We start from the raw sequence: 27,500 nt of genomic DNA on the forward strand, positions 1-27,500 counted from the left end.
CCCTGTGAAGTCACAGTTCAGAGTTTGCGGCCTCAGTCATTTGCATATTTTTCCTTAGAACCTATCTAATAAAATTGTTAGCGGAAACCACAAATATCCTCCGCAACGTGTATGGCTTTTATCGTGGCAATACTGCACTGTAGAGAGAACAGGAAGCAACTGTAGTGGAAAATGCGGCTTGGGAAGATCAAAGTAGCCAATACAATTTGAAACTGCAACTCCCAACAGTCCCTGCAGTGCCTCTGATTGGTCTTCTACTGAGGGTGCTGGGGTTGTTGGGGTCAAAGGATGTCAGCGCAGCTTTTAAAATGGGGGCCGGTGACCAAAAGCAAAAAAAAGGTTTTTGTAATTTGTGTTTCAAGTTCCTGTCTATTTGCCTTCTGTTGGGTTACCTATACTTATTCATTTTGTCATGGATCGTTTTGTGTGTCTGGATTGTCTTCTATCTGCCTGTGTACATGAGGAAAATAAGTGGATTCATGGCCATCCTGCAAAGAAAAGAGTGCTCCTGAACCCATCCACCTGTCTTCACCATTTCAGGAACTACCGGTAGGACTATCTTTACATTCCCATTCAACGTGCGGATCTCTGGACTATCTATATTCATCATTACATTTCATCTGTTGCCGTTTTTCACAAACTTTTTCATGATTTACTTTGTGTGTTTTGTTTGTGCTTTGTTGTATTTAATGTGTAATCGCCATAAAGGGAACAGGGGTGGTATCGTTTTCTTATTTACTTTGTTTTCATTACATTCTTTATTTGCCGGTTTGCTTTGTATTTGTCTCTGTTTGTGAGTGCGTGTGGGTCGGGTCAAAGCTGGGAGCATCCCTGGAATGTCCACCATAAAAATAAATATATCACTGTCTTCTCGACGGTGTGAATCTTAGCGGCACCGGACCACTACAGCGTTATTCATTTCTCCTTGCTGCTGATTGACTGTGATACATCTCCAGCTGAGTGTTCTTGTGTTTTCCGTTTACTTAAAAGCCTAAACAGCGCCTGTCCTTTTTGGCTGATTGCTTTGTTTCTCTCTCCTTCCCCACACATTCCCTGCTCCTGTTGGGGGATGTGCTCTCCTATGATGTTTGTCTATTCTTTAATTGATAACTAACTGCATACTAAGTTTGTTTTACTTCTGAAAGAGACATGTTTGTTTGAATTGTTTGAATAAAGTTCCTGTCTCTATTATCCCCTGTGTTTCTGTGACCCAAGTGTGACACCCTGCAGTACTGCAGCCTCACTGTCCCTGGGATTCAGCCGCTGCACTAGGCTAGCCTGCAAGCATCAGCGCTTACCTCTGTGTGCTTGTGTGCAGCCAGTTCAAGAGGGGTCAATTGCACTTTGTACATATTATTCCAGTAGTTTTTTTTAAATAGTTTTTACAGTTCATTAGCAGTGTGTAAAATGATCAGTGTTGCAGTAATCGTGATGCTCTTTGCATGAAAAAATGTTTTACATTAAAATTTCACTTTTTCTTTGTTGATTGTGATGTTCACTTAAAGTGCAGCAAAAAAGTATTTGGCGTCCAAGGATGCAGTAACCCCCAAATATGCGGCAATTTAAGGGTTACAGCCCAAAAATGCCGCCGAAACGAGCTGCACCATCTAAGGCTTCTAGCAATGAAAACGCGCTTGCATGAATTACAGTACATATAGCGGTAACATCGGTATTTTACATTCTAGAACTACGGGAGACATAGCAGTACAGTATACAGGTTTACCTTTACATTCTTTATTTTTAGGTAATGTATTAAGCTGAGTTTCAAATTAAAGTGTTTTGGGGGCATATTTAGGGTTTAAACTAAGAAAATAGGCATTTTTTGTAACCACATCCAAAATGTGCGTTTATTCACAATTTGCAGGTGCTCTAGGAATGTAACCGCTGCAAATTTTGGGGGTGTACTGTATTTCCAGCAATGATCTCCCAGAAGGAGAGTTTGGAAAAAACAAAATTGTTAATCCTAACTTTAATTTTAACCTTAGGTTTTAATCTAGAGCTCTGAACTCTCTCAAATTGTGCTTGGTGTATACTATTAACCTTTTTAGCATTAAAAAACCATAAAAAGCATCTAGAGGGTTTTATGTTTCATTTGTGTGGATTATAAACAGTAACATTTGCATTCAGAACCCTTGTACCACCACAGCCAGCTCACCCACACCAGACAGGCTTAAGCATCAGGAATGGGGGTTAAGCAGTAAAGGATATAAAACCCCCTTATCTTCAGTAGCGTGCATTTGGTTTAACAGTAAAAGTAGTGAATGACACACAAGAGAAAACCCAAATATCATTCTTAGATCAACTGCTTAAGAGGCAATTATAATTGTATGATTTGCTTTTAAGATGCAGTATCAAATCAAAAAGTGAGTAAAGTAAATCAGACATGAAGCATTAATTGTCACCATGTTGACACATTTTTTTTTTTTTTTACATACTTACCTTAACACTAGAATTACCAAAGCTTACGAAAAAACTTGTAAACCCGGCCAACCTTAAATCCGCTCGCACCTCTCCATCAGCGTCTTTTGTCTTGTAAATGTGTTGATAAGCCCAAGCAGCAAGCAGCCTGCTATCCCATCCTCCCACCGCTGCAGAAAGTGCAAAAACCTCTCCCAGCTTAAGTCTTCTTTATCAGGGAGTCAGGTACCTAGAGCTGTATTGGCTAAAAAAATATTGCTATTTGAAACACATGCATTTCATGTGTGTTCCGTGTCTACAAAGATCTATGTAAGTGTAGGATAACAGGAAATGCAAGAAATGTTGAACACATACCTAAAAGACAAACAAACTTTTTCCATGTTTTAGTACTAATGACAAAATTTTGACATGACGTATATAATGTGTGAAGACTGAAGTCCAAATATCAAATAAGCACTTTCACAAAAGTTACAAATATAACAGAACAAGTTTGCTTTTATGCAGACTATAACCAACGAAAAAGAAATCGGGTTAGTGTGGCTTGTTGTCGTGACTTCTTTGGTAGTACAGTGGTAAGAACGTCTGAATCATATTCAAAAGGTCGCCGGTTTGAGCCTTCCCGTGTCCCAAAATATACGTTTTGAGTAATGAGCTGCTCTTATTGTTACTATTATACTATAAGACAACAAGACTGTATGGCAGTATGACACCCGACCTCTTGGTGCATCCAAACGGTGCCATCTTTCACCTTTACGCCTGGTGCAGCTGTGTTGTTCTCATATGTGAATGGACATTTCTTGTGGGGAGGGGTGCTTCTGTTCTCTTTCTCAGATGTAGAAAAAATCGTCCTCATCCGAGTTCACCTCTGTGATAGCACGTCTTTAGTTGAAAACTAACAGTGTCAGATCGGGGCGAGTGTGAACGCAACTGAGAGAATAAAACTGAATAAAAAAACATTAACCTTTAAAAGTACCATACATTTACACCAGCTGTTACAGACTCAAATCAAATGTATGTTTTTATTCTAAAATAACAAGAATAAAAGAAGCTCACATCTCATCCGGGATCAAACTCATGACCTTTTCATTACCAGTCAGTAGTTCTTACAGTTACGCCACCAAAGCGGTCGTATTAAAGACGTGTCAATATCGCACCCTAATGCAGGTTCTTTTTCTGCAGTTACATTTTTGAATAAAAGCTTACTTCTTTTGCTATACTTGTACCTTTGTGAAAGTGTTAATTTGATATTTGGACTTCACACATTATACGCTTCATGTCTACATTTTGTCATTTACTACTAAAACATGAAAAACGTTTCTGTTTTAACAATGTGTTTACATAGATTGCTGTAGACACGAAACACACACGAAATGCATGTGTTTCAAATAATGATATAATATTTACTCTATACAACTCTAAGCAACTGACAGGCAGGTAAACAGACTTGAGCTGAGAAAACTTTGTGCAGCGGTGTGGGTGATGGTATAAGCAGGCTGCTTGCTGCTTATTGACACATTTACAAAACAAAAGACGATGACGGAAAGGTGTGAGGGGATTTAAGGTGGGACAGATTTACAAGTTTTTTCATAGGCTTTGGTAATTCTAGTGTTAATTACCAGTGCTCATGTCTACATTTTGTTATTACTAAAACATGAAAAACGTTTCTGTTTTAACGATGTGTTTACATAGATTGTTGTAGACAGAAAACACACATCAAATTATTTCCCCTTGCAAGTCTGGGTAGCTCACTCCCAGATAATCAATCAAGGCACGAACTGGGAGAACTTCTTGCCCGTTCTGAGGCGGTGGGGGGGATGGTATAGCAGACTGCTTGCTGTTTGGGCTTATCGACACATTTAGAAGACAAGAGAGGCTGACAGAGAGGTGCAAAGGGATTTAGGGAGGGCCAGATTTATGAGTTTTTTCGTTAGGTCTGGTATTTCTAGTGTTAAGCAGCCAATGCAGTTCCACAAGTAACTACCAGGTGGAAAACAGATTCCTGTGAAATCCTGGGCCTAATACAGTGAGAGAAATCTATACATAAAGTATCATGCACACTATATGTATACATATATCATGCTATATGTTGAAACATGTGCTCTTTTATTTGGGCATATTGTATTTGGAAAATTTAAGTGTATGCTTAATGCACTTAGCTACTTTTTAATTTTACAAACACAAAAAGGAGCTTATCCTTGATTGCTTTTTGTGGCAATCAAGCACCAAACTAAAAGCGACCTCACTTTTCTTCTAAAGCGCTGACCTAAAATTCAATTTATTTGTGCAGAACAAAGAGGGTAGGTGAAAGTTTAAATGTGGTAATTGAAACATTTCTCATATCATGAGCACAACAAACTCTGTATAGCAAAAAACCTGATAACAGTCTTGAATCAAGCCAGTGTCATCTCATAGTGCCTACTACTGGCAGAAAAGCTTTTTGCAATTACTAAGCTGCAGACGGTTATGCATGTGACTGCATCTAGCCACAGAGGATAAGTGAAAGTTATACTGGGTTGACAAGATGTTCTTTGCAGAATATGTAATAAGGAGAAAATCTTAAAGTTTTTGGCATTTAAGTGTTAATCAGAATTTGACAACTAACACTTAATTTCAGAAGATTTAATAAATAATCACGTGCCATTTTGAAACTGGTATATACAATCTTACTTGAAAGATATAATTCACTCTAATTATTTTAAATGACAGTATAACTTGCCTAATTACTTGATTATCCAGACTCAACATGACTAAAAGCAAATTAATCCACTTAAGAGCCAAACTACTGAAATAGATATTCAACAAAATATTCAACCTTCAATTTCTTTTCTGAACCTACTTATTCTATTCTGACTCAAGGAACTGCAGCTTTTCCAGACCTACCAGGCAAGATTCCCAGTCCATTATAAGGTATAGTAAGACAAATAAATGCAAAGACATGTAAAAAGAATGGCAGCAACTGAGAATTTTGAAAGCAAAAAACAAATCACATTGGGAGAATGTGCAAAATGAAGGGTTCAAACACAGGTCCCTGAAGCTTTTAAGCAACACCTGCCTCTTTTAAGCAGCACCTGCCTCTGTGTCACCACACTGCATTTACACAATGCACTAAATTAAGCAGCAACATATAATGAATATTAAGTGAAGTAAATTAGTGAGGATGCAAGATTAAAACTGTAGTTATACTATACTGTATATCACCTTTTAAAATCAAACTTGTAAGTACAGCAGAATCTTGTCCTCTATGAATTAAACGAGCAATAAATAGCAGTAGAGTACTAAAAAAGAAGTAACGCAAAAATTTAAACTATTGTGGTGCACAGTATAATACTTTTTTCTTATGTGACAAAAGAATGGCCTTCAATACTAGAGCTTTATTAAGCTCAGTGCAGCACATGGTGGTACAAGAAAAAGGAAGACACATGTAATTCGCATTCATGCTGCATCTCCCCTTAAGTGGTGCAAGAAAAAATGACATGTGTTTTTACGTCTCAATACTCTTGATCTGTACCATACATCCAGACATGAAGTAGTGTGAGATGTATGCACTTCCTATAATCTCATCTCATTTCCACAAGGCGATTCAAGATGCTCTCCTTCCATACTATCAACTTGTCTCTCACTCACTATATGCATCTTCTTATATACTGAGCTTTCTAGGTTAAATGGGACTTCTATGAGTTTGCGACCTGCTCTAACTATTGGAAAAGGAGTTGTTCATGTAGCATTGTGAATGGAGACCTGTCTCATATGCAAACTAACATTTAAATACAATGCACATGTGTACAGTAAAGATATACTCATTTGTATTTCAAGCTGACCTTATCTATAAACCTTTGGCAGTTTACTGCTTACCTGTTCACCATTTTAGAAAATCTGAAGAAAAACTGGAGTGTTCTAAAACTTTTGACTGGTAGCATATATATTGTATGTATGTATAGGGTGGTCTAGATCTAATTATGCAATTTTCATTACTTATTAAGTTTATTACATAGAAAATTACCCGTAAAATCCCGGACCATCGAGAGGTGTGTGAACTGACAACAAGAAGAATCGTCTTCGCACCAAACTGGAATCGTCCCCACATAAATCAAAGTCATACAAACGATCTGGATCTGTATAATTAGATCTGGACCACCCTGTATATCTACACATATTTATACACACAAACACACTCACACACACATATATTTTTTTAAGTTGCTGTCACCAGAAGTTAAAGCTTTCATTTACATAATATTAGAGATAAGCTAAGAGGAAATTGTATACCTACACGAACAATGGACCAAAAAACGTTCATTGTAGCAGCCAGACTCACCATGTCCGCGTACGAACTTCATATTTGTAGAGATCATCCACCAAGCCATATTTACTAGCAGGAAGGGCTTTGTATCCACCATGCACATAAACTGATTTTGACATGCTATCATAAACACTGCTGTGACCATAACCACCCTGGACAATTGCTCCTTTGGTCTCTAGCACTAGCCAAGTATTCGACCCTGCAGAGACAAAAATATGTAAGAAATCACCAACTATATAACAGATATTTTGTTACAAAATTAAACAAAAACACCCAAAATGTAAACAAATGTGACAAGCAGATTAAATTTACTATATTATTAATCAATAGGCTTATTCCTTTAGATCATCAATATTTTCACCTTTTTTACAATCTGTTACTGGACTTGCTTATCGATAAGCTTTGCAGAAGAAACAACGGCATGTTAATTTGATCCTTACATATAATATTTGCAAATCTAACATGTAAACAATACATTCAAAACATCCATGAGGAATTATTTAATGGGCTTTCTTAATGACAGATATATTGATATTTAAACAGCACTTCACATACAATTCAAAGATGACTTTAATTAACAGCTAATTCAAGAGATAACTGAAGAATTTATCAAAAAAAAGCTTAACAGTGTTGCCTTTTTTATTTGTACTTTTATGTACTCTTTAACCACATCTTGCAAAAACCTGTCATGTTCAGAAGGAACCTAATGTAGTAGTCCTTTACTTTTATAATCAACTGTCAAAAGAAAAGTTAAAAAAATGTATCACCTATTTTGACTGCTCTCAACATTCACCACAAAACTTCTCAGACAGAACTCTATCTTTGAAAATATTAGAGACTCCTTGAAGAATACTAGTTATTAATTTACTGAATTTAAATACATGTACAAACTTTACATTATTCTCATAAACTATATATAAATGTCATTTGCTCTGATTCTGTCTGCCATTTATGCCCTCATGATGTGCCTGGTACATAAATGTAATTGTAATGGTTTGGTCTTTTTGGTATTAATATTCTATTACTACCTTTGATGTTGTCAGTTATAATTCCTTATTTCCTTAAACTTTTCTATACTTCTATACGCCTCTGGCACCACTTTTTCTGGTGATTAACATACTCTTCTATTTGAAGAAGTGGCCCTTCTACTCCTTGCTTCTCACTTACAGCTGAACCCAGGCATTAACAAGAATGTATATTACCAACAAAGTACCTCTGTAGCAGAAATTAAAAATCAAAAGGAACTTCAGCTCAGCGAAGTGAAAATTGTCTTCAGATAGTGCATCACACAAAGCACACATAGGGTAGTGTATGGACTAAGGCTGTCAGATCAAACATCATTATTCAAATACAATTTAAATTTATTTTAAAACAATCTTCTTCAATAGTAGAAGCAGATATTTGATTGTCAAACAACAGGATGTTTCCCGCAGAAGACCTCTGTGAGATGTTACTTGATTTATTCATTAAACCCTCCCAAAACCCTAATCTTAATCACAGTATAACAAGGAGAGCATCACATGACATGATGCACAGCAACAACCTCCTCAACAGAGTACAGCTCTGGAGGTCTGCAGTTAGACTTTATTGGGAGGGGCTTAGGGAGGATGGCAAAGAACAGCTGCTTGGTTTATGGGGCACATTTTTTTGGGATAGTGTTACTTCTGGTGTGTTATGCAAAGCTGCAGTGTTTTAAAGATCTGTATTGCACTTCACTTCCACAATCAGCTTTAAAATAATTTTGAATGGTTAGCTTGTTATCTTCATTAATAAAAACATACAGCCAAAACCCTTCACACATATTGTTTTTATAGCCCTATACTCTGCACTTTGATCTATTAGTGTACTCAGAGCAATTTTTCTAAGCGCTTCTCCTGCGCCCTAAAAATATCATTTTGCATCTGATTCTCTACCATTCACTCTTAAACTCGAGATCCCTGATTGAGACATTCTCATTAAAGCAAATCGAAAATAGCTATCATAATTAAGATTTTCATTTTATTATAACCAGCCAACCTGCAGCGTAGCATACGCCGCATAATTATCAACGTGAACAGTCAACGTGGCTCACAGCTGAATGTGGAATGTAGCACAGACCAAAGCGAGTGAGGATGTGTTAGGTAACATGTTGGGAGCGGGCACATGAGCAAGCAGTGCGCATGCCTCAAGAGCGAGGGTGGACACGGGAGGTCTCTGTCATGCGTACCCCATGGTCAGGCAACTTGGTCGATTATATATACAGTGGAACCTCAGTTCACAACCATAATTCTTTCCAAAATTCTGGTCGTAAACCAATTTGGTCGTGAACCAAAGTAATTTCCCCCATAGGATTGTATGTAAATACAATTAATCTGTTCCAGACTGTACAAACTGTATGTAAATATATATATATTTTTTTTAAGTTTTTAAGCACAAATATAGTTAATTACACCATAGAATGCACATCGTAATAGTAAACTAAATGTAAAAAATACCACTTAAATAACACTGAGAAAACCTTTAACAACAGAGAAAACTAACACTGTAAGAGTCTGCGCTATAGCTCTACGAACCGCTCGCTAAAAACACTTTGTTTTAATGAGTTTTAAGCACAGGGGAAAAAATGAACATTTAAAAATCTGTAATTTAATAAACAACCAAGAAAAGTAACACTACAACAATGCACACGAGCGCCTGTGTGTGTGTGTGTGTCTCCCTCACACATGCGCCTCGGTGTGTGAGTGTGTCTCTTACTCATGTGTGTGTGTGTGTGTGTTTCTCTCCTGTGTGTGTGCGTGTGTGTGTCTCTCTTGCACGCCTGTGTGTGTGTGTGTGTGTGTCTCTCTCTCTCTCTCCTGTGTGCGCGTGTCTCTCATGTGGACTGTAACACAGATGAAAGTGACTGAGGCTGTGTTTGGCGAGTTGTTGCGTGCGGGCACATGAGCAGGCAGTGCACATGCCTCGAGAGTGACGGTGGACGCAAGAGGAGGATTACAGTTGGCGGGCAGGGCTCTGTCGTGTGTATCCCATGATGCGGGAGGAAGGATAGAGTTGGCGGAAGGGGCTCTGTCGAGCGTATCCCATGGTCTTAGAGTTGGCGGGCAGGGCTCTGTGAGTTGACGGGCGTGGCTCTCTGTCTTGCTTGCGCTCAGTGTCTTGCGTGCCCTTAGTGAATTTTATTTATATATATACTACCAAAATACCCACGCTTCACAGCGGAGAAGTAGTGTGTTAAAGAAGTAATGAAAAAGAAAAGGAAACATTTTGAAAATAACGTAACATAATTGTCAATGTAATTGTTTTGTGATGATGAGTGTTGCTGTCATATTATATATATATATATATATATATATATATATACACATATACACATATATATATACATATACACACATATAAACATATATATATACTGTACATATCCATACACACACATATATATACAGACATACATATATACACATACATCCACATATATACTCAGCAAAAAAAGAAACGTCCCTTTTTCAAGACTGTGTATTTCAACAATAATGTTTTAAAAATCCAAATAACTTTACAGATCTTCATTGTAAAGGGTTTAAACAATGTTTTCCATGCATGTTCAATTAACCATAATCAATTAATTAACATGCACCTGTGGAATGGTCGTTAAGACCTTAAAAGCTTACAGAAAGTAGGCATTTAAGGTCACAGTTCTAAAACGCAGGACACTAAAGAGACTTGTCTACCGACTGTGAAAAACACCCAAAGAAAGATGCCCAGGGTCCCTGCTCATCTGCGTGAACGTGCATTAGGCATGCTGCAGGGAGGCATGAGGACTGCTGATGTGGCTAGGGCAATAAATTGCCATGTCTGCACTGTAAGACGCCTAAGACAGCTACAGGGGAGACAGGAAGGACAGCTGATCATCCTCGCAGTGGAAGAGCCCGGATCTTAATCCCATTGAGCACGTCTGGGACCTGTTGGATCGCAAGGTGAGGGCTAGGGCCATTCCCCCCAGAAATGTCCAGGAACTTGCAGGTGCCTTGGTGGAAGACTGGAGTAACATCTCACAGCAAGAACTGACAAATCTGGTCCAGTCCATGAGGAGGAGATGCACTGCAGTACTTCAAGCAGCTGGTGGCCACACCAGATACTGACTGGTACTTTTGATTTTGAGCCTCCCACACAAATATATATATATATATATATATATATATATATATATATATATATATATATATATATATATATATATATATATATATATATATATATATATATATATATATACACATACACACATATATATATAAACATATATATACATACATATCTACATACATACATACATACATACATACATACATACATACATATACATATATATATATATATATACACACACACACACACACACACACACACACACACACAGTCTTTGGGGTGCGAGCAACTGTTGCTGGGGGTGCCAGAATCCATGAAGGAAGAAGAATGAATTTCTATGAATTTATTTATCCATTCCTAAATAATTAAATGGGCGGGCTATTTCGTATCAGTGCAATACGCTGCTTGTTAAAACGGATGACTTTTACGTGCAAGTATGTGTGGATATTATGAACTATCGTTTCTGTTCAAGTTCTATTTAAATTTTAAATAGAAGGAATTTTTATTTAATCGACAGAATATTATTCCAGAATAAATCAACTCAAACCTTAAATAACTTGCTCTCCATAAAAATATATCCTGCCTAAATTATACAAGTTAGAAATAAAGTAAACGTTAAAAGAACAAACATTCAAATTTCTTTACTCTTATGTAATTTTATATAAAAAATAAACTTAAATTTTAAATATCCCAAAAGATTTTGCTCTCCATAAAAATATATCCTGTCAAAATTATACAAATTCAAATATGAACATGGTGCATAACAAAACCTGGAAATATAAATAAAATTTGTTCTTTTCAGCAATAACAAATAAAATCATTCAGTTGTCTTTGCTCATATGTCATTTTATCAGAGCTGGACGCCTGGCATCTTTTTTTGCCAACAAGTTCGTTTATGTTTGGTGTGAGGTTCTGTGTTGTGGAGATTCTCAGGATGGACTGCAGGTGCTCATCAGTGAGGCGACTCCTTTGTGCTGTTTTGTTAGTCTTCATGACTGAGAAGAGCTTCTCACACAGATATGTGGTACCAAACATGCACAAGGTTCGAGCCGCATGTATATGGAGGTGGAGCATTTGTGCGGGAATGGAGTGAATAAACTGTGCGGGCCGTGCAGTATCGTACTTTGCCTTCAGTGTGCCATTACACTGCAGCTCAATCACCTCCATCTGAATCTGCACAGGTGCAGTTTCCACATCAACGGCAAATGGGTTGCGAAACAACTCAAAATTCTTTTTTTGTTCTTCAAAGTCACCAAAGCGCCGTGCGAACTCAGTGCACAGTGGCTCAGTTTATCAGCAAAATGCGAATTTGGGAACACCGTAGTGCCGACTTGGTTCAACATTACTTGGCAACAGGGAAAGTGGGGCAAGTTGCACTGGTGCATTTGTGTCTCCCATAAAAGTAGCTTCACTTGAAATCACTTTGTGATTTTGCACGGGTAAAAACGTCTGCTGAAGTGTCAGATTCTTCTTTAACTCTTATGCTTTCTGTATCTTGTGCATTGCATTCAGGTCTTTCAGGTTATCTTGATGTTTTGTCTCATAGTGCCGTCTTAGATTAAATTCTGTAATTACAGCCACATTAGCTCCACAAATGAGACACACGGGTTTACCGGCAATGTCAGTAAACATATACTCAGCCTCCCATCGGTTTTTAAAGGTTCTATGTTCAGAATCACCTTTTCTCTTCGGCATCATGTGGGTTAGCTTCGCAATAACTTGCTAGGCTTGATTAACGCGGTAAGTGTTCGGCAAGGCAGCTGAAGCGCTGCATTATGGGATCTGTAGTTTATTGTGTTACCAGCGCTTCATATCCCCGGGCCATTAATAACAATAATATATAAAATGATCTCGCGGGCTGGATGTGGCCTGCGGGCCTTGAGTTTGACACATATGGACTAAATAGAACTTGAAAAGATATATTTTTTCAAATGTGATCGCGCAATTCAGATCGAGTTGACGCGCACTACAGTACATCAAGCCCACGTGCTATTGTGGTTTTGCCTGGGTGCCTCAATAAGTTACCCTCCCCTCGCTCTTACTTTTTTACCGTTCATCTAATGAATACACTGAGTATGGCTTTACCAAAACAATCATTGATCGCGAATAAAGTATCCATTATTCATAAAGCTTCAATTGGTGATCTGTCTTTCTGCGTTAACCGCATATTTTTTCATACGTCTCAAACCAAGGGGATGTGAGGCTAAAATGAATCGGAAGCGCGTGTACATACTCAGTGCATCCCCTCTCAGGAATTGAACCTCGGAACATCGGCGCTAGAGGCGAAGCCTCTACTATTGCGCCACGGCGTGTGGTTTGTCTATTTGAGCGTAGCAGTGTAATTCGGTTTTTGTTCAGCACTGCTTTGGAACTGTTGCTTTTTGTCTGCGCACTGCATCAGTTCACGTGAGCCGCTGAATATGGTTTTATATGTCACTGGCTCACTTCTAATTGTTTCGCTGCTTTCTTAATTATATAATGCATGTTTTCTTCAGCGCTTTTTGGAGCTCTTCCTGGTTTTCTACGTACTGCGTGATTACGTGGAGGCGTGATGATGTCACACAAACTCCGCCCCACGGCTTTCGAGCTCAACTCCATTACAGTAAATGGAGAAAAATAGCTTCTAGTTATGACCATTATGCATAGAATTTCGAAATGAAACCTGCCCAACTTTTGTAAGGAAGCTGTAAGGAATGAGCCTGCCAAATTTCACCCTTCTACCTATATGGGAAGTTGGAGAATTAATGATGAGTCAGTGAGTGAGTGAGTCAGTCAGTCAGTCAGTGAGGGCTTTGCCTTTTATTAGTATAGATATATATATATATATATATATATATATATAGATATAGATATATATATATATATATATATATAGATATAGATATATATATATATATAGATATATATATAGATATATATATAGATAGATAGATAGATACTTTAAAACAAAAACTTTAAAGAGCCTTGTCAGCAACCACACCATGTCCCACAATTAGTCTGTGTCTTATGTGGCTGTTGGCTTGACACATAATGTCTAAAACAGTGAGGTGTAACTGAAAATATTCAGGTCACTTACATTAAAATATTGCTACATCTGTAAAAGAGAAAAAAAAACAGACAAGACTGTGCAAACCCTGACTTGGTAGAGTACCAATCCAATAAACCACAGGCACTGACTGACTTTTTATTCTGAATACTGCAATAAAAATGGTACACTGCCTCGGCCCACTGGACACCAACAAAATAATAAAAAGAGAGTCTACCTTTGACCTGCCTGCTTCTTCCCTGCTCATTTACTTCACTCACTTTTCTGTCTTGTTAAGTAGCCGGTATTCTTCCAAATCTTGAGAAATCATTTATTTATTTAGAGTCATTATTGACAGACCTGATCAAAATTTTGACTTTGGTAGATATGTAGAAGATGAAATTTGATGCAAATAATTATATAGTCTTACAAGTAAAATATTATGATATAATGACACGTTGGGGACTGGGGTATTAAATCTTATTCTTTTGAGAATAAGAGAATAAAACAAAGCTCACAGAGTATTAGACTACATATGTTTCCTGGGCTGCAAAGTATGAGCAGCAAGAAAAGATTCAAGGTGTTCAGTCTTTTCAATTTAAGTAAACTGAAATGAAGAAGAACCATGATAGAAGTCTATAAGAACAGAATTAGTAGAGCCAATTCTAATGGATAATTTAAAATGAGTTCCAGAAATACAACATGGAAACACAGATGGAGGCTGCTAGAGCGAAAAATTATCACAGATATTATAAAATTTTTCTTCACACAAACACTTAGAAATAGGAATAAATTAGCAAATTATGTGAGAGATAGTAGTAGTTTCCTGACCTTCAAACCTCAACTTTAAAATATTGTGACAAACATCAGGTGAATCAATATTAATGGGCTATACTGGACTATACTAAGCTATCATGTTGCAATTGTAAATTTGGTGCAACACTAATTTTCAGTGTTACAAAATTACAGTAAACAAATTAGTTGAACTGGGAAAATTTTGTAAATTACAATTTTTCATTAAGAATCTTTTTAGTTTGTATTTCTGTTTCATTTAACCTTTGGTTTCATGTGTCTGATATGTTGGGTTTTTCTTTTTTTTTTTTTTTTTTACTGTACAGCACTTTGGTCAGCCTTGATGTTGTTTTTAAAGTGCTTTATAAATAAATCTATACTAATAAAAGGCAAAGCCCTCACTGACTGACTGACTGACTCACTCATCACTAATTCTCCAACTTCCTGTGTAGATAGAAGGCTGAAATTTGGCAGGCTCATTCCTTATAGTGTACTTACAAAAGTTAAACAGGTTTCATTTCGAAATTCTACGCCTAACGGTCATAACGGTCGACAATGTCCGCTATGTTGAACTTTCTTAGTTATGGCCCCATCTTCACTAAATTTGGTTGCCGGCTTCCTTGCGCTAACTGAAACCAATGTATGTACTTATTTGGGTGGTATGACACCACTATCGGCTGCCATATTGAACTTCCCAACGGTCTTTGTTACTTATGGGCCTCCCACGTTGTTGGCTGCCTGCCTATATAAGGCCATCCGTCGCTCCAGTCTGTACATTCCCTTCCTTGCTTCGCCACGGGATTCACATCTCCCTGCTGATAACTACAGCCTTTTTATTTAATCCACGGCTTCTCTGCTGTTTTATTGTTCGTTTATTATGATTATAGTTATTGTGTAGGTATTTTAAACTTACTTTACATTGTTCATGTACCCATTTCCTTTATCATTCCAACCATACCCCCATTAACATGTCTATCGAGGTGATCACCATTGATCAAAGAACTGTCACTTACCGAGTGGTTTCCATGCCCAAGCTCACTCTTGATATCCGGAGGAACATTGTGTCTTATGTATTGAATGACTTGGACAGGTTCAAGGTGTGGACTGATGACGGTACAGGAGATAATTATACTATACAGGAGCACTAGAAGAGGGAAATGCTAAAGCCCTTCACCTATGGTTCTGCATCTGAGTTGATGGCTGCCGCTGAATTGTTCGGTTGTCGCTTTCAAGTGTACCGAAATGGGCAAATATTTTACACCTTTCGACAACCGCCAATGCCTCTTAAACATTTTAGATTCACAGGTGAAGATCTGAGTAGTGGACACTTTGATGTTTATGAATGTTTAAACTCTCAAAAGCTGGATGTGAAGTTATCAATGAAACCGGTTATATGCTTGCAATGCTTGACAGATGCCGAATGTCACATTAACACAAGTCCTGCAAATACTGTCGTAATTGAAACAAACCATGAAACTCACACCGATTATGACAGCAGCAATCCAAGCTGTGAGGTTTCAGACAAGATTACTTTTCACATGGCCAACTGTACATTGCATGCTCAAGAGTAAGCTCAGTGCACAACTTGGTTATATTACAACCGGAGGGCCGAACTAATAATGTGGTATACAAAGAGATCCTTAACAAATAATTATTGGTATATTTTCCCTCAGTTTAAAAAGGTTTCATTTTCTTCTTAGTAAAAATTTTAAGGCAGTACTTCGCTGCTGCGAAGTGCAGGTATTTTGCAAGTAAATAAATAAAAATACAATTTTGACAAATGAGACGAAACCATTCAGTCCATCAAGCTGTTTTTTTAACCAAAAGCTAAGCTCTCCTAATATCTCCTCCGGATACTTCCTAAAAGGTTTTCAAGGTTTCTTCTTGAACTAGGGTGTTGTACCGTGTTAGCAATTATGAATGTAGAGAAAAGTCAAGCAAAATTACACCTTTTATTGACTAACTAAAAAGATTACAATATGCAAGATTTCGAGGCAACTCAGGCTCCTTCTTGATTATATCTTGCCTGAAGAAGGGGCCTAAGTTTCCTCAAAAGCTTACATATTGTAATCTTTTTAGTTAGCCAATAACAGATGTCATTTTGCTTGACTTTTCTCAAGGTTTCATCTTCAACTACATGTCTTGATAGCTTGTTCCAGACACACTTTTTGATTAAAGAAGTGTTTCTAGGCTTAACTTCTAAAAGCATTCCCCTCAATTTCCATGTGTCCTTGAGTGCATGATTCACCGTTTATTTGGAAAATATTCTGCTAGATCTACTTAATCAATGTCTTTGAGGATATAAAATATGATTATCCATAATGAAGTCATGTGCTCCCTACTTTACAAATGCATAGGATGAAATTACACCACTGATTTGAGTTTGTACCCAGACAAACTGTACAGACTTTCAATTCTGCTGAAGTTCTGGCATAAAAGGAATTTAAGAATGTTACACTACCTCATCCTTATACAGCAGAGTAAATGCAATGCAGAATATACACAACAAAACATATAAATGATTCGCAATCAAGTAACACAACCTATCAAAAATTAAACAGTTTGGACTAATTAAATAAAGGCAACTACTGTTTACACTGAAAATTAATATACATAAAAATCAAATATGTATGCTTGTTTAATTATGATTTAGAAATTACATAAACCAACAGAAAATACAAAATCTAACTAATGTGTTTATGTTATCAACTTAAGAAAATAACCGTATTTATTATATAACTGACAGGCAAATCACTGTTAAATGAACCAAACAATTTAATCTTTACACTAGAATCTAATAAGCACGCTGTAAAAAAAAGACTTTACTGGGTGTGCTTTCCTTTATTTTCATATAAATCACAATAAATTACATGTTTGTTTTTTTTTTTTTAATTTGAAACTGAATTGTACCATTTGTAAACTTAGTACACCATAATTAATCTAAGGTTAGAAGTAAATTGAGAAATCTTAGGAAAAATAAACACCATTAAGCTTAGTTTTAAACTGTTATGGCTTCTATAAACTATTGGCGCTATAAGGCCTTTCTTTGTTCTCTGGTGTTCACATACCCAACCCTTTACACTTTCTTAAAAAAATAAGTACCCATGTTTACTCACAGTTTCTCAGCCATCTAGTGACCTGTGGCATATAGCATGCGGACTGCCTTTAAGGTGGACTATTGTTCCATAAAGGCTAACTAGCCAAATCAGAGAGGAACAATTAGGCCATGGGTAATTTTCTGAAAATCTATATTCTTGTGGTTGATATTTCATTACCCCTTCCTTTTCCCACAAACCAGAAATAAAAACCTCAGAATTCGAATCGCATTCCAGGTGTGAGACAACTTTTTCAGATTATAAGACATTCAAAGATATTTCGAGAAGCACATTGATTGATTGTTTACAGGTATGTTAAATATTTTTTATCATTTGAAAAATGAAGAGCATAATGCCAAAGCTGAACTTAGTGAAAATACCAATAAAATTGAACAAAAAAGCTAAAAAAATTCAAGAAGATCAAGGGCAACAGGTAAAACACTTGTCCAGGTATATTTTCAGATAAAGTATATTTAGAGTGTATTAGGATAAATAACTTACTTATGTTGTATTCTTGAACATTGCTGATGTATCCATAAATAGCAGAATATCCAAAAATGATAACCATGATAACATCACCATTGTCCATTTCTATGATGTGGGCTGAATGACCTTCCACACCATATTGCTGACCATGAGCTTGCACAGATGGGATTTTTGTTGTCCAGGTCTGGCTAGGGATGTTAAAAACCCACAGTTCATCTGTGACATTCCCATTGCCAGTTTCAATCTTCCCTCCATACATGTAAATATCATCCTACAAGAAAGAAGGTAGGGGTAATCAGTGGAGGACATGGGATAGAGCAATTATTAGAAAGAAAAAAAAGCAGTTCACAAAAAAGGAAAACAATAACCTAAAATATTGTTGTCCTAACTACTTTAAGATTATATCAGCTAAATGTTTCCAGTGAATGCAACAAAGGTTTCTTTTTAAATCACTGCATTGAACTCTTGTTCCAGACTTCTACTCAGCAGCACATCTATCCTCAAAGACGAAGGCAGTGGAACCAAATTAACACTAGAATTACCAGAGCCTACGGAAAAACTCGTAAATCCGTCCCACCTTAAATCGCTTCTTAAAATCGTTCACAGCTCTCCACCAGCATCTTTTGTCATCTAAATGTGCTGATAAAAATCAGTCTGCAAGTAGCCGGCTATTCCATCCCCCCACCAACTTAGAACATGCACAAACTTCTCCCAGCTCATGCCTTGATTGATTTTCTGGGAGTGAACTGGAGTTTTAGAGTGGAAATAATAGATCATTGTTTGGAACACACGCATTTCATGTCTGTTCCATTTCTACAGTAATCTGTGTAAACACATTGTTAAAACAGAAACTTTTTTATATTCTACTAGTAGATGACAAAATGTAGGCATAAACTATATAATGTATGAAGCCTGAAGTATCAAAGAAATACTTTCACAAAAGATACAAATCTAACACAACAATTGCACTTTTATTCAAAAATATGACTGCAGAAACAAACCCATTTATTATGACTGCCTCCGTGGCGCAATAGAATCAGCTGCCGACTAATGAACCAAAAGGTCGCGAGTTTGATCCTGCACCACTCCGTTTTGAGAAGTAAACTGCCCTTAGTCTTACTATTTTAGAATAAAAACATACATACAAGTCGGTGGGGGGATGGAATAGCCGGCTGCTTGCAGCCTGATTTTTATCAGCACATTTAGATGACAAAAGACGCTGGTGGAGAGCTGTGAACGATTTTAAGAAGCGATTTAAGGTGGGACGGATTTACGAGTTTTTTCGTAGGCTCTGGTAATTCTAGTGTTAAACAACACAGTTCTTGAAGATACATATTGCTGTACATAAAGGAAGCTGAAAAGAAAGGAAACCAATGAGGCCATACATTAGAATTCTAATGTATACAGTATTCTTCATTCTGTGCCTGAACTATTCTTTAAAATGTTCTACTTATACATTTACAGTGGTGTGAAAAACTAGTTGCCCCCTTCCTGATTTCTTATTCTTTTGCATGTTTGTCACACAAAATGTTTCTGATCATCAAACACATTTAACCATTAGTCAAATATAACACAAGTAAACACAAAATGCAGTTTTTAAATGATGGTTTTTATTATTTAGGGGAAAAAAATCCAAACCTACATGGCCCTGTGTGAAAAAGTAATTGCCCCCTTGTTAAAAAATAACCTAACTGTGGTGTATCACACCTGAGTTCAATTTCCGTAGCCACCCCCAGGCCTGATTACTGCCACACCTGTTTCAATCAAGAAATCACTTAAATAGGAGCTGCCTGACACAGAGAAGTAGACCAAAAGCACCTCAAAAGCTGGACATCATGCCAAGATCCAAAGAAATTCAGGAACAAATGAGAACAGAAGTAATTGAGATCTATCAGTCTGGTAAAGGCTATAAAGCCATTTCTAAAGGGACTCTTTGGGACTCCAGCGAACCACAGTGAGAGCCATTATTTACAAATGACAAAAACATGGAACAGTGGTGAACCTTCCCAGGAGTGGCCGGCCGACCAAAAATTACCCCAAGAGCGCAGAGACGACTCTTCCGAGAGGTCACAAAGACCCCAGGACAATGTCTAAAGAACTGCAGGCCTCACTTGCCTCAATTAAGGTCAGTGTTCACGACTCCACCATAAGAAAGAGACTGGGCAAAAACGGCCTGCATGGCAGATTTCCAAGACGCAAACCACTGTTAAGCAAAAAGAACATTAGGGCTTGTCTCAATTTTGCTAAGAAACATCTCAATGATTGCCAAGACTTTTGGGAAAATACCTTGTGGACTGATGAGACAAAAGTTGATCTTTTTGGAAGGCAAATGTCCCGTTACATCTGGCGTAAAAGGAACACAGCATTTCAGAAAAAGAACATCATACCAACAGTAAAATATGGTGGTGGTAGTGTGATGATCTGGAGTTGTTTTGCTGCTTCAGGACCTGGAAGGCTTGCTGTGATAGATGGAACCATGAATTCTACTGTCTACCAAAAAATCCTGAAGGAGAATGTCCGGCCATCTGTTCGTCAACTCAAGCTGAAGCGATCTTGGGTGCTGCAACAGGACAATGACCCAAAACACACCAGCAAATCCGCCTCTGAAAGGCTGAAGAAAAACAAAATGAAGACTTTGGAGTGGCCTAGTCAAAGTCCTGACCTGAATCCAATTGAGATGCTATGGCATGACCTTAAAAAGGCAGTTCATGCTAGAAAACCCTCAAATAAAGCTGAATTACAACAATTCTGCAAAGATGAGTGGGCCAAAAGTCCTCCAGAGCGATGTAAAAGACTCATTGCAAGTTATTGCAAACGCTTGATTGCAGTTATTGCTGCTAAGGGTGCCCCAACCAGTTATTAGGTTCAGGGGGCAATTACTTTTTCACACAGGGCCATGTAGGTTTGGATTTTTTTTCTCCCTGAATGATAAAAACCATCATTTAAAAACTGCATTTTGTGTTTACTTGTGTTATATTTGACTAATGGTTAAATGTGTTTGATGATCAGAAACATTTTGTGTGACAAACACGCAAAAGAATAAGAAATCAGGAAGGGGGCAAATAGTTTTTCACACCACTGTATATTTTGTAACTATGATTGTTATACTGTACAAGGTGCTGTATAAAATAGATAAGATTAAAAGTACTTCAGACAATAAAACAGAAGAATGTTTATTAGCAAACATAACATGTGCTGGGCGGCACGGTGGCGCAGTGGTAGCGCTGCTGCCTCGCAGTTAGGAGACCCGGGTTCACTTCCCGGGTCCTCCCTGCGTGGAGTTTGAATGTTCTCCCCGTGTCTGCGTGGGTTTCCTCCGGGCGCTCCGGTTTCCTCCCACAATCCAAAGACATGCGGCTTAGGTGGATTGGCGATTCTGAATTGGCCCTAGTGTGTGCTTGGTGTGTGGGTGTGTTTGTGTGTGTCCTGCGGTGGGTTGGCACCCTGCTCAGGATTGGTTCCTGCCTTGTGCCCTGTGTTGGCTGGGATTGGCTCCAGCAGACCCCCGTGACCCTGTGTTCGGTTTCAGCGGGTTAGAAAATGGATGGATGGATAACATGTGCTCTTGCATGTTACAGTAAAAAGCATTTCTTTCTTTGATTCTGTTTCACACAAGGTTTTTGTCACAATCACAAGACACATTTAACAGAAATGTTCCCAACTTTTTTATACAGTTAATTTTCTATTTATTACATTCAAAACTGCTTTCACAGATGTATTACTCAGATTTAAAGCTCTGCATGATGACTTCATCAAATACAATAAACGTCCTTTGAGGAAGCTCTGTACAAGTGCAATTAATGCTCTCACCAATTTTTTGATTAAAAGAGAATTGTAAAAAAATCTCTATGGATCAAAGGACAGTCTGTTCTTGAGACTGGACCTTGTTTTCCATACTGTGAACTTCAAAACATATTTTGCAGTTCCAAGAAAATGAGCCTGTTAAAGGTTAGCTGTGTTCAAAACCCAAAGTGAATTTGTTTGTTTCAATTAAGACACTACTAGTAACAATAGATGGAAATATCACAATATTCAAAAGATGTATTTGATTGTTAAGTGAAGGAAGTAAAGACCTGCAAGTTAAATACCTTAGGATAAATGCAACTGAAATAAGGGCATGCTTACTTGTAATTAACTATTTCACAGAATAGCAACATAAGGCAACTTTTAAAAGCTGCTGTGGCGGACACAATGCGGAGCCACTTACCATTTAAAATTATGTTAAGTTGGCCAAAAGTTATTTTAAAGAAGCTGAAGGAGTAATGACCAAAAAGGGAAATAAAGAATAATTAAATTAACAAAGTGGCTTCTACTTAACTAAGTTTAATTTCACAAAATAACCACCATCAAGTACTGTAGGCTGGCTTTCCCACATTCTCACTTCCTTAGCACCATAATGAAGTTACCCTGTCAAGTTCTGGGGGTCAGATATATACAACTTGCATACGTACAAAAAAAAGGTTCAAAAAAGTACATATTAAGGAAACTTGATGGATGAACTTGGATGTATTTACAGCAAATCAGGCCATCCATATGTAACATTTCAGAGAGAGTGGGAAACAATGACACCTTTCATAAAGAAGGGAATTGCAGGCTAACTTAATTGGGGCAATTGACTGCACTTGTTTTGCGATAGTGGGACCAACCAAAAATGAAGCTGCTTTTGTTAACCATATGCAGTCACACTCCATTAATAATTAATAAGGCTATAATATAAAATACTGCAATAATTTTAAATTGTACATTTTCTTAATTTAATTTAATACCATACTACTGAACAGTATGACACGGTCTTGGACTGTCTGAAAATAAACTTGATCCACTTCTCCAGTGCTTATTCATCACTGGTCACACCTTCATCCACTGCAGGATTCGCATATGTAACACATTTCACTTCAGTTGTTGAATGTTCTTTGCAGACAAGGTCATTGCAAGAAGAATATCTCATCATTGTCATACATAAGTAAGTACCCGTGTGATATACCAAATGCACCACTGTGCATCCACTCATAAAACCGGCTGGGGGCACACCAGTAGGAAACCATTGCAGATTGTACTTGTAGTGAATCAAGCCGAGGATAGATGGCGGATGCTACCAGGATGTTCAAGAAAAAGGACACAGGATAAAAATAATTGAGATGGTGTACAAAATACACCAGCACGAGTAGTTAAACGATAACAGTTTAGAAGTAGTACTTGTCATAGATGGGTTACCCAGCTAGTATGTAATAAACTAACCTGTAGAAAACCTTATACATGAATACGTCCACCAAGAAATTCCTACAAAAAATCCTAAAATGTTTAAAGGTGTAAAACTTGACCATCCATGCACTGGATGCATTAATTGCATGTCCTCTTTTCCTAATTGCTTTATCATAAAAGCAAGTTCAAAAGCAATTTTATTAGTAACAATAATATTGAATTGAATATTGGGCTAAATTTTTAACAAACAGAGGAAATGGAAAATGTAATTCAACACAAAATTCTGGTTTCTGGTGGAGTGATATTCAAGACTAGCTAATTCCCAAGTACACGTGCTGAAAGTGCACATACATAAAGAGGCAAATCAATGTTCATACATTTTCTACAAATATAACAAAAAACAGCCAACTCAAAGATTTTTCCTTTCTTAAATGAAATGAATAAACACATGTGTTAGTATTTTTTTCAGATATCAAAAAATTAAATTAAAAAAAGAACAGCACTGTGTACTTTGAAGAAGGTCATTCACTGGTAAACAACACTTGAAAGATACCATACCTGTTAGATTGTCTTATACCTATGAGACTGAAGTTTCCCTAATTCAAACAAATCCACTTTCTAAGAGACAAAGTCATGAGTAAAGAATAAACATTATTTTCATTCAAGTCAGTTTAAAAGGGTGTTCAAATAAATATGGCTACACGGGAAATGGTCACAAGGAATGGCATTTGTTATTCCTTCTTGTGAGGAAAAAAAATTGCTTGTCAAGAATTAAGTCTGAATAAGTCACTTGGTTATAAACAATTCACAAAGCAAAAAAATCTTCCCCAATGCAACACATGGAAGCAATTCACTATGTTTTCTCTTGCTTGCCTGCAAGTGAAACATCCAACAAATTATAGTACATTCCATTTGTGTGGTCTGCTTGCACCGGGGTGACATAATGTTCTGTCATACAGCTTAATACGGTTCCAACAAGAAATAAGGATGATGAGAACTTTCTTTTAAATTTCCCAAAGTTACACGTTTTAAAGAAGAAGATACTTGGCAATTATTTTCATTTCTTATGTTACTGCAATTAGAGGTCAGATTGACCCAAGTATCTCATTCAAATAAAGACTCTGAACATGTACAGGTTTTTGATACAAGTCTAGCCTAACTGCTGCTACTTCAAAAAAAAAAAAAAAAAAAAAAAGTTAGGAAAAGTTTAATATTCTACATCCCCACAATCATTTGCATTCCATTCCCGTGTCAATTGATAAAACGCACAAACCTGCACAGTGCACATTACACCAATTTGGAACCAGAACCAGAACACTACAGCTACAAGGCAGCAGTGTTAATCACTGTGTTAACATTCTAAGCTATCAGGCTTTTCTTCATAATAATTATTAACAGCACGGTTAATCTTTATTTTGCTTGCTTTTTTAATTTGATTTTTTTTAATCCATTCATCAATCAGCCTTCATCACATAAGCACCTTTTTCAGTGTACTCGATCACAAGGTAATTTATAAGGCAGCCACCATGCAATACAAAGCATCAAGAAACTATTCAGTATAATACAGATGCACAATACATCTTAAGATTCTATACCAATGCTGTGAAGAATAGGTAGACTTTTTCAGGTATGACTTAAACTTTATAACTAAAAATTAACACAGACTAACACAGAGGTTGAGCACTCCAAAGAACAGTAGCAAAGCTAAGAGTCTTTCACCAGAGATACATAGCTGAGTTTCAGAAAGCAAAAAGGCTGGTGTTGATAGACTTCAGTATCTGACAGGTATTACAATTTATAGCTGTGAAAGTATCTTTTCTTCAAATTACACATTTATTACTGTTCTACAGTAGAGTGAACCTTGGCAATTGCCTTCATTCATTCAGAATAGATTTTAATTTATGTTAGGCAGCAGATGATCTGATTTTACTAGGTGAATAACAAAGCAAATAATCTCAACAGTAAGATGAAAATGACTCACTACAAGACAAAAGTACTGAAAAAAGAACTAATTACCATAACAGACTGAGCTATGCAGCTTGCTGATCATTGACTGTACTGACCACAAATCTTTATTATGTTGCTTGTTTTTTACACAGGCACAATATTTAAAGTTAAAATAATAAGGATTTTGACAGTATTAATCTTTGTGAAAGGTTATCATGTCTGCTAAAGAGATACAAATTAAACCACAGGCCATTTTGTATCTTATTAATAGTTCATCAATGCTGAATGTTCACTAGATATTACTTGTTTAATACATGGACACATCACCTGGATTCAGCCTCACCTCAGCTTAGCTAAGCTCTTAAAGAGAACTATATAATCATAGTGTTGTAGGACTATACAAGTACAAAGAAGCTAGGGGACTGTTTTTTTTTTTTTTTAACCATATTACTAAAAGCAGAACTAAGCAGACATTAATCTTACACATTTCAGGTACACAGTATCAATTTTTTAACATCGAAATGGTATGCCACACCAGCCCAAGTATTGGTTATCTATTATGTAGCATACTTTGAAAAGCACCTGCTTATTTTTCAGTGTTTTCCAGCAGATGCCTGGCTAATAGTTGTACCACTTTTGGTCATGAAAGGTTAAGGACGGACCCATTAGTACTCTCAGTTAACCATTTGTGATATCACCTGGTCTACATAAACCACACACATACATTTAAAACCAAAAAAAATGTAAATGGAATCCCCACCTGTGAAATTTATCCTACAGTTTTTCATGACCGTGGCTGCTATTGTAAACAAGCACTTTTGTGCCCTTACAGAAGACTAAATTTCTTTGTTATAACAATGTATGAATACACCTTTCTATAATGTAACCTTTTATAGGACTGTCAGGAGTTTAAAACAGGCATGAAATCATTAAAATATTTAAGATTGAATACACAAAGATTGTTTTTAACCAACAAAAACAGCATGCTACCTGCTGCTTCCTGACTAGGAAGTTAATAGCTATGGATATAATTTCTTTCAATATATTTAAGCAGCATCATAAATAGACTCTTTCCTAACTTTAACCTATAATGCCTACCAGTCTTATGCAGCATAGCTTTTTGGCATGTGAGAGTGCTTCACTTTCTCTGAGATCCATACACTGACTGTAAGCAATGTGGTGACAACAGCAATTTACATAATGGGCTCTGACATACAAAAGGGTACTTGTGAAAATAACTGTACAATATAAATAAACCAAAGAGTGGATGAAATTTCATGCACAAAACGAACAACTACTCAAACAAATATTTAAAAAGAGACAGAGGGGATGAGCTTTCTGTACGTATGGCATCTTCATGTAAAACTAACAAAGCACCGTTGACATTTCAGAGGTGCTTTTTTTTTTCTGGAGCAAGTTTGGCTAAATAAGCCTCAGGATCGAACAGCTATACTTTTTCCCCCTGAATAAAATACATAATTAAAAGCATGTGCTGCTTTCTATTATAGCAATCCAAAAAACAATTCTGTAGGTAACAAAATAAAATAAAGTAAATGCTTCTGTAAATTAGGCGCACAAACTGCTACCTCTAAACCAGTACCGTCATTGTGATAATTAAGCAATTAAAATCCCATCATGCTTAAAGACATATAGTACAAGCAATGATGGGCAGACCCAACTGCTCATTATACTGGCTATCATGGCTCAAAGGAAAATCTTTGTGACTGTGAGTATTAAATAATGGTTGCAGCAGCATGTCTAGTAGAAGCTTCAGTGACAAAGACTGCTCAACTTGCTAGCAATGACAAAAAAGGCAAACACATAAGAAACAGGTAGGGCTGAAATCACAAACACTTTGACCACAATGCCCATAATCTGAAAAGAAAGGAAAATGAGAGTAGTTAACTGCAAAAGTCAATTAAAGGCAGGTAGACATTTGGTCAAGTGAGGGGCACTGCTTTTTCAGTAAACTGACAATTGCATGTGAGACACACACTAAAAGACTTACTGAATAAGGTAAAACCATTTAAATACAAGCAACTTTGAGCGATCTGGTCAAATTAAGCTTATTGTTATTTGTACAGAAGTATAGTGAAATTTGTACTTTTAT

The 27,500-nt window shown here is 36.9% G+C and overlaps 1 protein-coding gene across 1 annotated transcript in view; it reads right to left on the reverse strand.

Annotated features, from left to right (window-relative positions):
- The window catches only part of atrnl1b (attractin-like 1b), a 1,075,952-nt gene that overhangs the window by 834,940 nt on the left and 213,512 nt on the right, over window positions 1–27,500 (reverse strand). Inside the window, exons 8-9 of the mRNA XM_039775615.1 lie at window positions 18,257–18,512; window positions 6,734–6,917 (exon numbers count right to left, since the gene is read on the reverse strand). Of these exons, the coding sequence (XP_039631549.1) occupies window positions 6,734–6,917; window positions 18,257–18,512 (440 nt within the window). The remainder of the gene's footprint in view (window positions 1–6,733; window positions 6,918–18,256; window positions 18,513–27,500) is intronic.

Source organism: Polypterus senegalus, chromosome 1 (assembly GCF_016835505.1).
Source record: "Polypterus senegalus isolate Bchr_013 chromosome 1, ASM1683550v1, whole genome shotgun sequence".
Lineage (NCBI taxonomy): Eukaryota > Metazoa > Chordata > Cladistia > Polypteriformes > Polypteridae > Polypterus > Polypterus senegalus.